The 15,051-nt window shown below is 40.5% G+C and overlaps 1 protein-coding gene across 1 annotated transcript in view; it reads left to right on the top strand.

Annotated features, from left to right (window-relative positions):
* LOC111964034 (astrotactin-2) overlaps positions 1-15,051 on the top strand; it is a 798,238-nt gene that overhangs the window by 80,022 nt on the left and 703,165 nt on the right. Inside the window, exon 2 of the mRNA XM_023987704.3 lies at positions 2,120-2,307. Coding sequence (XP_023843472.1) covers positions 2,120-2,307 — 188 coding nt within the window. The remainder of the gene's footprint in view (positions 1-2,119; positions 2,308-15,051) is intronic.

The following is a 15,051-nucleotide window of genomic DNA, read 5'->3' as shown; positions in this document are numbered from 1 at the left end:
CACACACACACACACACACAACAGCCTCTGTATCCTGCTGACGTCTCAATGTTTGCCCAATAACAACACTCATGGCAGGCTTTTGTCTTTGTACAGTGTCCACCCAAGTGATTACCAGCCAAAATGGCTCTGTTATATCTGTCCCCTCTATTCGTTTAAATGGCTGCCTCTGATGAGTGCCATCTCTTTGTTAGACCTGAGAACATCCTCTTTCAAGCTCAATAGCCAGATCTCCAAATATGAGAAGCTGCAGATTTTAACACAGCAATGTGCTTTCGATGGGTGCTTGAAATTTCACAGCCTACTAATTTTAATCCTACTATAGCACAGTCAGCATCCATTTATGAGAGGGAAAGATGCTGAAAGCGTACTTTCTGGAGGCTTTTGAAAAGTTTCCCACCTGATTGTCCCATGAGGAGCCAGAAATGTAGATCCCGGTACAATAATACAGTGGTTAGCATATCCTCCAGCTCATCCTCTATATGGCTGTTTTAGTGTTCATGGTAGATGATCATACTGCCCTTGTTAATGAAGTTCTGATACAGTGAGGGCACACAGGAATAGAACATTAAGGACTTGTCCACAAATCTGTCAAACAATCTGGACTCTTTAGTGTGGTGTCAGAGAGCATCCCTACCATACTGTGCCATATCAAGTCCCTCTACCTCTACCCCTGTCCTTGAAGCCCTAGTGCTCCTGATGTATGTGTGTGCCCTGTACTGGAAGGGCAGTGGCAGTGATGAGGGCAGCTCACAGAGTACTCTTCTCCTGCCGTGTCCACTGACCCAGGGTCAGTAGGTTAATGACCAGCGCCACTGAAAGCCATCCCTCATTCTGTACCTGCCACTGGTCTGGGAGCAGCTCCCGTCCCCCTGTCACTGACCTTGTCACCCACCCCTGACAAATACTGTATCAAGCACATAGCTCCCAGAGGCTGTCTCAGTACCCAGCGACCACATAGCCACAGCAGTCGATAGCATCACAGTCCTGTGCTTTGATCCCTATCTGGCCAACTTGGCTTTTTTCCTCCCTGCTTTTATTTCTCCCACCAACCTGCCCACTAAATCTAATCTCACTTGGCTTTGTTAAAATCTTTCAAAGTTGTGCCTCGTTTTTTTGGATTTTTTTCTCGCTGGCTTCTTTTCTTTTTCAATTGATCCACTTCCCCTCTGGTGTCATAGCTCTTTATGCTAATACCAATGGCCTGTTCATGCTAATGTATTCATTAGGTTTACAGTACTTTTGATGATTTGCGGAGAGCGCAGTGAGGCAACGTGTCACGATCGTCTAATGAATTAACGGACCAAGGCGCAGCGTACGTAGAGTTCCACATGTTTAATCAGATGAAACTCACAAAAAACAATAAACAGCAAACAAAACGTGAGGTCAATGGAGTGCTCACAGGCAACTACACACAAACAAGATCCCACAAAAACCAGTGGGGAAATGGCTGCCTAAATATGATCCCCAATCAGAGACAACGATAAACAGCGGCCTCTGATTGGGAACCATACCAGGCCAACATAGAAATAAATGCACTAGATCACCCACCCTAGTCACACCCCGACCTAACCAAAATAGAGAATAAAAAGGCTCTCTATGATCAGGGCATGACACAACATTTTCTCTAGTGCTATTGACAATAAAATGGAATCCTAGGTGACGGTTAACGAACGGAATGACACACATTGTCTTGTCCCCATGTGTTAGTACACTACTAATTTTAATTGTTTATACAAATAAGCAGCATGCAAGCAAAAGTCTAAGCTATCTACTGTTGATACATCTACCTCTAGGGGGGCAGCCGAGTCTTGACCTTAAGAGAGAGCAAGCACTTCACTGGAATGTTAATGAAAACTTATCACAGACTTCTGAGTCACCCCTGAACTTTCACTTCACTTTCCCCACAGATGCATGTTCCTCTCACAGACACAGATAAACACACACACACACACACACACACACACGCGCACACACYCACACACYCACACACGCACACACACACACACACACACACACACACACACACACACACACACACACACACACACACACACACAAAGTGCCAATTGTTTATTTCACAAAATCTCTCTTTCTCTCTCTCTCTTTCTATATGTAGAGATGTCAGGTACTGGGGCAGACATATCTCAGGTGCATTGGAAGCAGCAGTGGTTGGAGAATGGGACTCTGTATTTCCACGTGTCCATGAGCACCTCTGAGCAGCTGATCCAGACCACCGTGCCTACGGCCCGGGAACCTGCTCACGTCCTGCACGAACACATGCACCTGCTTCACATCTCTGTTATGGTAAGAAACACATACAGTCGTGGCCAAAAGTTTTGAGAATGACACAAATATACATTTTCACAAAGTCTGCTGCTTCAGTGTCTTTAGATATTTTTGTCAGATGTTACTATGGAAAACTGAAGTATAATTACAAGCATTTCATAAGTGTCAAAGGCTTTTATTGAGAATTACATGAAGTTGATGCAAAGAGTCAATATTTGCAGTGTTGACCCTTCTTTTTCAAGACCTCTGCAATCTGCCCTTGCATGCTGTCAATTATCTTCTGGGCCACATCCTGACTGATGGCAGCCCATTCTTGCATAATCAATGCTTGGAGTTTGTAAGAATTTGTGGGTTTTTGTTTGTCCACCCGCCTCTTGAGGATTGACCACAAGTTCTCAATGGGATTAAGGTCTGGGGAGTTTCCTGGACATGGACCCAAAATATTGATGTTTTGCTCCCCGAGCCACTTAGTTATCACTTTTGCCTTATAGCAAGGTGCTCCGTCATGCTGGAAAAGGCATTGTTCGTCACCAAACTGTTCCTGGATGGTTGGGAGAAGTTGCTCTCAGAGGATGTGTTGGTACCATTCTTTATTCATGGCTGTGTTCTTAGGCAAAATTGTGAGTGAGCCCACTCCCTTGGCTGAGAAGCAACCCCACATATGAATGGTCTCAGGATGCTTTACTGTTGGCATGACACAGGACTGATGGTAGCGCTCACCTTGTCTTCTCCTGACAAGTTTTTTTCCGGATACCCCAAACAATCTGAAAGGGGATTCATCAGAGAAAATTACTTTACTCCAGTCCTCAGCAGTCCAATCCCTGTACCTTTTGCAGAATATCAGTATGTCCCTGATGTTTTTCCTGGAGAGAAGTGGCTTCTTTGCTGCCCTTCTTGACACCAGGCCATCCTCCAAAAGTCTTCGCCTCACTGTGCGTGCAGATGCWCTCACACCTGCCTGRTGCCATTCCTGAGCAAGCTCTGTACTSGTGGTGCRCCGATCCCYCAGKTGAATCAACTTTAGGAGACGGTCCTGGCACTTGCTGGACTTTCTTGGGCGCCCTTAAGCCTTCTTCACAACAATTGAACCGCTCTCCTTGAAGTTCAAGATGATCCGATAAATGGTTGATTTAGGTGCAATCTTACTGGCAGCAATATCCTTGCCTGTGAAGCCCTTTATGAGCAAAGCAATGATGACGGCACCGGATCATTGCCTGCAAGGAAACACCTTGCAGGCAACCATGATTGACAGAGGAAGAACAATGATTCCAAGCACCACCCTCCTTTTGAGGCTTCCAGTCTGTTATTCGAACTCAATCAGCATGACAGAGTGATCTCCAGCCGTGTCCTCGTCAACACTCACACCTGTGTTAACGAGAGAATCACTGACATGATGTCAGCTGGTCCTTTTGTGGCAGGGCTGAAATGCAGTGGAAATGTTTTTGGGGAATTCGGTTCATTTGCATGGCAAAGAAGGACTTTGCAATTAATTGCAATTCATCTGATCCATCTTCATAACATTCTGGAGTATATGCAAATTGCCATCATACAAACTGAGGCAGCAGACTGTGAAAATTAATATTTGTGTCATTCTCAAAACTTTTGGCCACGACTGCACACACACATGCATGTTCACACGCACCCCCACACACAAACACACATCCTTTAACAACAGCTTTGTGATAGAAGAACCTACAGATGGGCACGCATTTCACACATCTCCTTTGTTCTTCTGGAAACATAAACATACCAACAAACCTTCTCAAACATGTGCACCTTTACACCTCTACTACCATATACATCTGTTCACCTGCCTCTGCATGCTCCATACGTTTCTACTGCTCTCCTATAGGTCGTTATCAATAAAATATCACAATACGGTGCAAAGTGTTCGATTTGGCTGCTGGGGGCAAGGAGATCCCCAGCTCTGCTAAAACCATTGACAACTTGGGGGCGTTTTCAAAGGATTGTTAAATAAATGTAACTATTTGGTTTTAATATCACCACCTCTTGAAGAGCAGTCAGAACTACACTTTTCAGATTATTCCATGCAAAATAATTGTCAAATTTACCTCTATCATCAGAGTTATACAGAAATGAACTGCATGCTTTTCATGATCAGTAAACACGAATTGATCACATATTTTCAGACATGTGAAGGTAACCTATCCATTTGGCATGTAGCTAGCTAAGCAAACAACATGTGTCATTTAGCTTGCTTCCAAAGAGTTTAGGTTTTTGGAAAAAGCTTGACATCGGCAAGTTCTCATCCTGGTAAAGTTGTCAGTCGGACTACTGTCATCATCACTATAGATAGCAAGCAAATATAGCCGTCTAGTTTACCCCCTGAAAGTTAGTCAATTTGGCATGGCATGGTCCGTCAACCAGCAAACTTGATTAAACACTCTTAAAAACAATGTTGAAAAGGGGATAATGTTGGAGAAAAAAGTACATTAGGTCTACTTACCATTATGTTTAGCCAACTGTACAAAGTCTCTACTGGCAGCTTGTAAAGTACAGTATATGCACCCTTCTGCTGCTTGACAGGCAGAGCCCAAAAAGGATGGGAAATTAACCTAAACAACTCATACTGGTCAGGTATAGTTCACTTTTATTTTATATCACTCAAATAGCCAATATTTAGAGATATTGTGAGGCTACCCTCCCGTATCTGAAATGACATGATCAATTGATGTTTACTGATCATGAAAAGCATACAGTTAATTTCTGTATAGTTCTGATGATAGAGGTTAATTTGACAATTGTTTGCATGGAATAATCTGAAATGTGTAGTTGTGACTATGCTCTTCAAGAGGTGATGATATTACAACCAAATAGTTCAGATTTATTTAACAATCCCTTGAAAACGGCACACAGTTGTCAATGGTTTTAGCGGCGCTGGGGATCTCCTTGTCGCCCAGCAGGCAAATCGAACACTCTGCACCTTATTGTGACATTTTATTGATAACAACCTATACACCTACACACATCTCTCTTCTTCAATCCATTAGACACCTCTCCACTGGTATGTCCTTACAAGTATTCTCTCCATTCAACTATCTCCTCTCACATCTCTCCAGTCCCCTCTCTTCACTTCTCCACACTCTTTTTGCTCTCCTCTTTCTCACGTCTCACTCCTCTCTTTCTTTCTTATATTATCTCTTTTCCTTGCTCCAGACATCACTTCTCATCTCTCCAACTTAATCACCTCTCAATACATTCCTCTTTTCTCTGCCCCTTTTGACCCCTCTCTCTACCTCCACCCCATCCTCACATCTCTTCACATCCCCTTCTCTCTGCCTCTCTCTTTCTCTCTCTTTCCTTTTTTCTTTGCCTCTTGACTCGCTGTCCTCAGGGGAATTAGTGCTGGGCGATATGGCCAAAATATCATATCCCGGTATTGTAATAAAAAATTGACGGTATGACAGTATTTGACAGTATTTTATGTTTTTAAATTATACAATTTCTTAATTTGCTCTATAAGTAGTGCATGACCTCAGGGTGGCAACACATACATTCTAAGTGATTTAAATGGGTCTTTCTCCATTCTGATTGTTTTATACTGTTCAATTCAACTTCAACCCCATTCTTTTTTTAGCATTTTCATAAATTTCTGTATTTCCTGCACTCATTTGAGAAAATTCCCACACTGCCATGTAGGGCTGCACGGTATGGGCAAACAATCTAAACCTGATTTCGAACCAAATGTTGCAATAGCGATTTTACTTGTGATTTGGAGCAGAACACTTGGGTGAAATGTTGGAATCATGGAAATGGAATGATTATTCTAATTCGAAGGGAGGAATTATTGTGATTATTGTGAGGGTAAGAACCAAAGTGTTTTTTTAGGAACCAAAGTGTTGATAATTGTTTCCTAAGGGACCCTATAATCTTTGGCTACATTGACTGTTTAATCTTAGCTACTTCATGTAGCTAACATATTAATGCTTCTTGTATTCCTCTTTGATTTAGAAGGTACTGCTGCACAAACAACATGCTGATTTAGGTCTACACCATCACTGGTATTATCAGGCTGTATAACTAATTATGTTTGCTCTGACTCAGTACATTTATTAGCTAGCTACCTAGTGTTTAGCATTAGCGGCTAACAAGATTTAGGCCCAACTTGCAAAGAAAAGACAAACTAGCTGTTTTCAGATGTAAGCAACACAAACTAATAGTGTAATTTTAGAACACTACTGGATTTATATGAAGAAGCAAAGTGAAAACAGCATTGTTGTCATCAACATTGTTGCATGTGCTGCATTGACCACGCAGACTGAAGGCAAGTGTCTCGTGGTCTAGGAACAACAAAGAGAGAGAGCAGAGAGAGATGACTCAAGTAGCGAAGTAAACTATAAAAATGGACGTTAAACACGGCGTACCACATTTAACAAACCAAACATTCAAATACTGTTATAGAAGGTAAAGTAAAAACCCAAACCGGTCATTGCATCAATACCGGTATATGGTAAAATACGCTATACTGCCCAGCCCTAAGGGGAATTGCTGCATCATGGGCATCATCCATCCATGCTGTTCGATGCAAATCTCTCACCCACCCTCAATGTGTCCCTCTGCTGACTAGCACTGTTTCAGGGCATAAACATTAGCAGGCTCTGTTTTTAAATATCACTCCACTGAGTGACGAGCCAGAGGTCATTCCGGGCAAGCTGGTTGTGCGATCTAAAGTGGGTTCAAGCTCAGAGCAGACCTTATTTCATGCTTTCAGTTACCCCTCTTGGTTTTCTTTTGATACTTCCACTTGGACTTGATGTGAATGGTAGCATGTGTGTTTATCCGTGCGGAATCTCATCATCTGTGAAATTGGGGAAGGATATTGAATAGGAAGGAAGGGGATCAGGAAACACGGTGTATGCGTCTGGCCTCGGGGCCCAGGATGTCTCCTGGCTCTTTGCATCATTAAGTGTAATTCTGTCAGTTCTGTGACACGTTCAAGTCTGAGTGCTCTATTCTTTTGACATTGAGCTGTCGGTTTCTCTCTCCTCCATTCCTCCTACGTTCAGTCTCTCCATCACATACGTGGAAAGGACATCTTATTGGCATGGAACTCTGACAACCTTTTGAATTGTGCAGTTTATTCTGATTTGTTTAGATCATAATGTGTCCATATTATTGGAATTTCAATTGCTCTATTAATATATACATTACCGGTTTTAGAACACCTATTCATTCAAAGGTTTTTATGTATTTTTACTATTTTCTACATTGTAGAATAATAGTGAAGACATCAACACTATGAAATAACACATATGGAATAATGTAGGAACCACAAAAGTGTTAAACAAATCAAAATATATTTTACATTTGAGATTCTTCAAATAGCCACCCTTTGCCTTGATGACAGCTTTGCACACTCTTGTCATTCTCTCAACCAGCTTCATGAGGTAGTCACCTGGAAAGCATTTCAATTAACAGGTGTGCCTTGTTAAAAGTTAATTTGTGGAATTTCTTTCCTTCTTAATGCATTTGAGCCAATCAGTTGTGTGGTATACAGAAGATAGTCCTATTCGGTAAAAGACCAAGCCCATATTATGGCAAGAATAGCTCAAATAAACAAAGATAAACAACAGTCCATCATTACTTTAAGACATGAAGGTCAGTCAATATGGAACATTTCAAGAACTTTGAAAGTTTATTCAAGTGCACTTGCAAAAAACATCAAGCGCTATGATGAAACTGACTCTCATGAGGACCGCCACAGGAATGGAAGACACAGAATTAAGAAAATGCAGCCCAAAGGACACCAATAAGAAGAAGAGACTTGCTTGGGCCAAGAAACACTAGCAATGGACATTAAACTTGTGGAAATTTGTCCTTTGGTCTGGAGTCCAAATGGGATATTTTTGGTTCCAACCGCTGCATCTTTGTGAGATGCGGTGTAGGTGAACGAATGATCTCCGCATGTGTATTTCCAACCTTAACGCATGGAGGAGGAGTTGTTATGGTGTGGGGGTGCTTTGTTGCTGACACTGTCTGTGATTTATTTTGAATTCAAGGCACACTTAACCAGCATGGTTACCACATTATTCTGCAGCGATAGGCCATCCCATTGGGCTTAGTGGGACTATCATTTGTTTTTCAACAGGACAATGACCCAACAATTTGGCTCTCAGTGCTAGAGGCGTCACTACAGACCCTGGTTTGATTCCAGGCTGTATCACAACCGGCTGTGATTTGGAGTCCCATAGGGCGGCACATTTAAAAAACAGATTAAAAAAACGCCTTATGGAACAGCGCGGACTGTGAAGCAACACATGTATACATGATAACATACGCACTATATATACACATGGATTTAGTACTGTATATAGGTGGTAGTGGTGGAGTAGGGGCCTGAGGGTGAATGTATTGTAATTTTGCTGGACCCCAGGAAGAGTAGCTGCTGCTTTGGCAGCAGCTAATGGGGATCCATTAGCTGCTCCATACAAATACAATGGGCCCTGCGTCGTCCGGGTTAGGGTTTGGCCGGGCCGTCATTGTAAATAAGAATTTGTTCTTAACTGACTTGCCTAGTTAAATAAAGGTTAAATCAAATATACAAAAATACAAAAAACACACCTCCAGGCTGTGTAAGGGCTATTTTACCAAGAAGGAGAGTGCTGCATCAACCCAATAATTATAATACACACAGTAATTCACGTTTCTTGTTACTGCAGGATTATTTTCCTACCGTGAGAAACGGATCAAATTAAGATCCTGCATCTGTATAGAGTGCTAGCATTCAAATTAAGAAGCATCTTACCTTAAATAATGTGCAGTATGGAGCTCACAAAGGCACATTTACTGCCCCAAGGTAAGCATTACTTTCAGCAGACAAGATAAATGTATGATCTTATGTGCTAAATAAAATGCTCTTATGTTTTCAAAGTACACTTAGCTTTTCACCAAACATGACCCTACAGTGATCATAACTAAAATGTGTATATCCCCATTACCATATCATTAAAAACGTAGACATTCACTGTTTGATCTTAACATTAAAATCAAATTACTATTTAAACACAAAGACATATTTCTCCTTTTTTGAACTGCCTTGCCAAAAATAACACGAAACGCACAACTTAAAGTTCCTTTCAAAAAGTGTCGGGCATGCCATTAAACTCACTTAAGTAAGGAACAAGGACAAGCTTTCATTCTTCCACTCTAATTGGCTGACTTGTCAATCATGTGGAACAAGCGAAAGCACACCAGGATAATGATGATTTTATAGGTTACACTTAGACCTCTGTGTCTCAGATGATAGGCTGCTGCCAGCTGTACGAGCCTCGAGATTCAGATAATGAGCTTCCTCTTACTCATGATGAAGAACAAATAAGGGAATTAAATATAGGTTGTGAAAATCGGTGACATGAGCGCCAAAAGGTAAATGTTTTGTTATTCAATGAAGAGAAAGTCGAGTTGGATCAGGGGTCTGTGGCCATTAGCTGTCCTTCCCCACAGCTTCTCTCATTAGCCTCTCTTAACTTTTCCAGTTATTTGGAAATATTTGATTAGGGGAAAGTGTGCATGACACATGCATAAATTATGTCTTTAGGGAAATGGTCAAATGGATGTATACCTTTGAATTGGTATACAGTATAGAAATGTGGTCGGGAGGGCTGTGTTTTCCATTGCTCTGTTTTAAGTGCTCATTGGCATATTTAAACCCATTGACTATCAATTCCAGGAAACTTTTCCGGCATTACAAAGAACTTTCCTTCTGCTGTTATGCTGGACAACCAGAACCAGTCACACTAAGAGCCCCTAGCTTGATCAGTCCTGACTCAGACCCCCGTCATGACCTTCTATGCCCCTGACTCCCCCCCTGTCTGGCCTTGCTACATTACCGTGTCTGGTCCGAGACCGTCTGGTCGTAGGGGGTACATTAGCATGCGCCGGGCACTCGTCGGCTCCCCTTACATAAGCGTTTACAGCAGCTCCGCTCCCTGCATGGCTAATGTTGTGTCTGTTCCAGCAGCCTTGCCTGGAGGGCTTTATGTGACACCACTGATTCGAGCTCTCATCCTCAACGTCGAGTGATCAAACACTTGCGTTGAAGGTACCACACAGAAAGTATAATGGTGGTCAGCGAAGCTTTTGTTTTTCGCTGCTTTTTGGGTGGTTATCTTAGGGCATTTGCTGACAGGTTTTAGGATAACTCACACTGGCCTATAGTTATAAAGCCTGAATAAGCTCATTGGAAATCAACCCACTACTGTGTTATTAACATGTAATAATAGCTTCGGAAGCGCCTTGGTTGTCTTAGCATAGGGACTGAGAAGAGGATGGCTTGCTTTGCACTCTCTTGTCATTACCATTGATCCATGCCGTTTACCAATAATTGGGCATTATGCTAACCCAGTTGCTCTGGTGGCCTACGTACTTATTGTGCAAAGGCTGTGGGAGATAATTGCCAAACCTTGCAGAGCAGCTAGTGCCAAGCTTACAATTCGGGCTCTCAAACAGAGAAGGAAATGGAAAAGAGAGGAAACAAAGGCATACTGTAGAATGTTATCCTCCTGCATCCTATCTGCCAGAGCCATTCATGCACAAGTCGGAATTAAATGGAATCGATAGTGATGAAGCAGTCTCTGACAGATCCTTTTACATTCCCCCTCAGAGCCAGAGAAGGAAGTGCGGCGCGTGGAATTATTAACACCTAGTGCTAACCACTTTGCCGCCACAAAAGAGTCACAGGGCTGTTGATCAGCTGCATGAGATGTACTTCGCCACGCATTAAACAAACACGCCCGGCAGAGAGAGAGAAAGAGAGAGAGATGAGAGAGAGAAGAGAGAGAGGCACACAGACCACGAGACGGACATGACCCACCGAACCCACGAAGAGATGAAAGCAAGACGAGACGAACCGAGAGAGAAGAGAGAGAGAGAAGCCCACGCATCAAGGAGCGTGAGATGAGAGAGAGCGAGGAGGCTTTCGTGACGAAGCGAGAGATGAGAGAGGAGAGAGGAGAGAGAGAGAGAGAGAGAGAGAGAGAGAGAGAGGAGAGAGAGAAGAGAGAGAGAGAGAGAGAGAGAAGAGAGAGAGAGAGAGAGAGAGAGAGAGAGAAAAAAAGCAATTTCCCTGCCTCACTGGAACCCCCATTCCCCAGAACAGAATCATCCATGTTTTAGAATCTCAAGCTAAGATATATGAGGATAGGAGGACTAGGCACAGAGTGTGTGCATCTGTTTCTCGCACAGTAAGATGGGAATGAAATACAATACTCTGCAATACTATTGTCAAATTTCAAAGAGAAAAAAACAGATTTATTGTCAGCCTAGTAGTGGTAAGGTGGATATTTCTTACATAAATGACGACACGTTTGGGTTCACTTGGAGACAAGTAGTATTTTAACTCAATGGGACACAATAGCGGCTGGCAGCTACCGAGCCTTTCATATGCCATGTAACGTAACATAATCTTCCCATCTCTCCAGATCTTGGCGTGAGTGCTGGGTGTACATATCTTGCAAAGCAGAAAGCAGAAATAGGAAATTCAGCCATTCGTAAACCATAAATATAGATATGTGTGAATGCTACATAACGATAAATATAGATATGTGTGGAATGCTACATAAATCATAAATATAGATATGTGTGAAATGCTACATAAAACCATAAATATAGATATGTGTGGAATGCTACATAAATCATAAATATAGATATGTGTGGAATGCTACATAAACATAAATATAGATATGTGTGGAATGCTACATAAATCATGAATATAGACATGTGTGAATGCTACATAAATCATAAATATAATATGTGTGGAATGCTACATAAATCAAAATATAGATATGTGTGGAAATGCTACAAAACCATAAATATGATAGTGAAATTGCTACATAAACCATAAATTAGATATGTGTGGAATGCTACATAAACCATAAATATAGATATGTGTGTAATGCTACATAAATCCATAAATATAGACATGTGTGGAATGCTACATAAATCATAAATATAACATGTGTGAAATGCTACATAAATTCATAAATATAATGTGTGGAATGCTACATAAATCATAAATTATAGATAGGTGGAATGCTACAAAATCATAAATATAGATATGTGTGGAATGCTACATAAATTCATAAATATAGATATGTGTGAATGCTACATAAATCATTAAATATAACATGTGTGGAATGCTACATAAATCATAAATATAGATATGTGTGGAATCTACATAAATCATAAATATAGATATGTGTGAAGCTACATAACATAGATATAGATATGTGTGAAATGCTACATAAACCATAAATATAGATATGTGTGGAATGCTACATAAACCATAAATATAGATATGTGTGGAATGCTACATAAATCATAAATATAGACATGTGTGGAATGCTACATAAATCATAAATATAGATGTGTGAAATGCTACATAAATCATAAATATAGATATGTGTGAATGCTACATAAATCATAATATAGATATGTGTGAAATGCTACATAAACCATAAATATAGATATGTGTGGAATGCTACATAAACCATAAATATAGATATGTGTGGGAATGCTACATAAATCATAAATATAGATATGTGTGAATGCACATAAACCATAAATATAGATATTGTGGAATGCTACATAAACCAAAATATAGATATGTGTGGAATGCTTACATAAATCATAAATATAGATATGTTGGAATGCTACATAAATCATAAATATAGATAGTGTGAAATGCAACATAAACCATAAAATAGATATGGTGAAATGCTACATAAATCATAAATATAGATATTGTGGAATGCTACATAAACCATAAATATAATATGTTGAATGCTACAAAACCATTAATATAGATATGTGTGAAATGCTACATAAACCATAAATATAGATATGTGTAAATGCTACATAAATCATAAAGATAGATATGTGTGAATGCTACATAAATCATAAAGATAGATATGTGTGAAAAGCTACATAAATCATAAAATATAGATAGTGTGGAATGCTACATAAACCATAAAATAGATACAGTATGTGAAATGCTACATAAACCATAAAGAAGAGTATGTGTGAAATGCTACATAAATCATTAAATATAGATATGTGTGGAATGCTACATAAACCATAAAGATAGATACAGTATGTGGAAGTAACATAAACCATAAAATAGATATGTTTGAATGCTACATAAACCATAAAGATAGATACAGTATGTGTGGAAGAGTACATAAACCATAAATATAGATATGTGTGGAATGCTACAAAACCATAAAGATAAGATACAGTATGTGTGAAGGATAACATAAACCAAAATAAGATATGTGTGGAATGCTACATAAACCATAAAGATAGATACAGTATGTGTGAAATGCTACCTTTTAGACAAGCACTAAAGACAATGAATAATCTATCGTTTAGAACCATGAACCTATTCATTTTCACACCACTGCATCCATTACTAGGCTCATTCATTCCCATTACGTTTGCGGTGTAAAGGTATAGGAATAGTATCCTTATCATCGCTCTCCTGCCAGATATGCATAGAGGGGCAGTGCACACTACACACTAGGAGCCACCACTTTATAATGAACAAGTCAGTGGTTATGGATGGTCAGAGAGTGGAGGGTCACTGAGGCACATAGAGCTCACAGGTCCCTACACACACAGCGTCCGCCCGTAATTGCGGCTCTACCGGAATCAAATTAATTTCCTAGGCTGGTACAGGCTGACATAATGTAGCTGCTCTGGGCACAGACACATTTAATTATAACATTTAACTCAGAGTGAGTTACATTTTAATTGTTCCCTGTTTAATTGTTCTGGCCACCTTTCGGTTCCTTTAATTTTACAAATGTGCATGTTATAGAGCCATGAATACAGTATCAATTCTAATTAAAACACACACAGTACCCAGCAGCTGAAGGAGACCGGGGTGGGACGTTCTAGAAGGAAAAGTTATTAGGAAAGTGATTTACTCAGAGGAGATAATTGTACTTCAGACCTCTGCCTAAAGTTTATCTTCATCATCTCACTGAATGAATATGCATACAGTATCTCTTGTTCACAGTCTCTGACTTCGGATATGTCTATAACTGGGCCAATCATTCAAATTAGGTGGTTCTTTCATTCAACGTTTGTCATTTAATGACTTGTTAGCAACCAAGTTTGTGTTGTAGATGGATGGAATTAAGATGGTCATTTTAGGGTTTGTCTTTTAATCAGGAGCATGAAGGCAACAGTATCAGTCATTGAAGTTGGAATGGTATCAATACTGCAGCCAATGCCAAGTTGTTGTGTGCCATTGGTCAGTGAGAGTCAATGGTGGCAAGCTCAAGCTCTGCAGTCAATAAAGGCATCGTTTGCTTCCACACTTTTGTTTACACTCTGGTAGTGTTTGATTACAAGCTTTGCTTGGATCTTGACAGGAACAGATGACAGGACAGTGAGAACGAAATGACTTGTTGTGGAATAGGGAGAGAGGAGAGAGCTAGCACATGGAGTCAGCCACTGAAGGAGACATTTAAATTACACTATGCCAAATAAACATATTAATGTAGTTCACTTTGGCAGTGCCTTCTGTTCCTACAGCACAATATTGACAGTATCTGTGCTCGCTCGCAGCCAAAGCAGGAATTGTTTGGGGTCACAGTCAGAATTGCAATGTCTATTCCTATTCTCTCTAACGTCTCTCTTGGACAGATTCAAATGACACTGCTTTCTCTTTTACTTCTCTCTCGACTCTCTGCGTCCGGTCTCTCTCTACTCTCGAAATCTTCATACTCTTCTTTATCT

This window comes from Salvelinus sp. IW2-2015, linkage group LG5, assembly GCF_002910315.2.
Source record: "Salvelinus sp. IW2-2015 linkage group LG5, ASM291031v2, whole genome shotgun sequence".
NCBI classification, from domain to species: domain Eukaryota; kingdom Metazoa; phylum Chordata; class Actinopteri; order Salmoniformes; family Salmonidae; genus Salvelinus; species Salvelinus sp. IW2-2015.
Note: the sequence above shows the minus strand (reverse complement) of the source record. Positions and strands in the feature narration are given on the sequence as shown.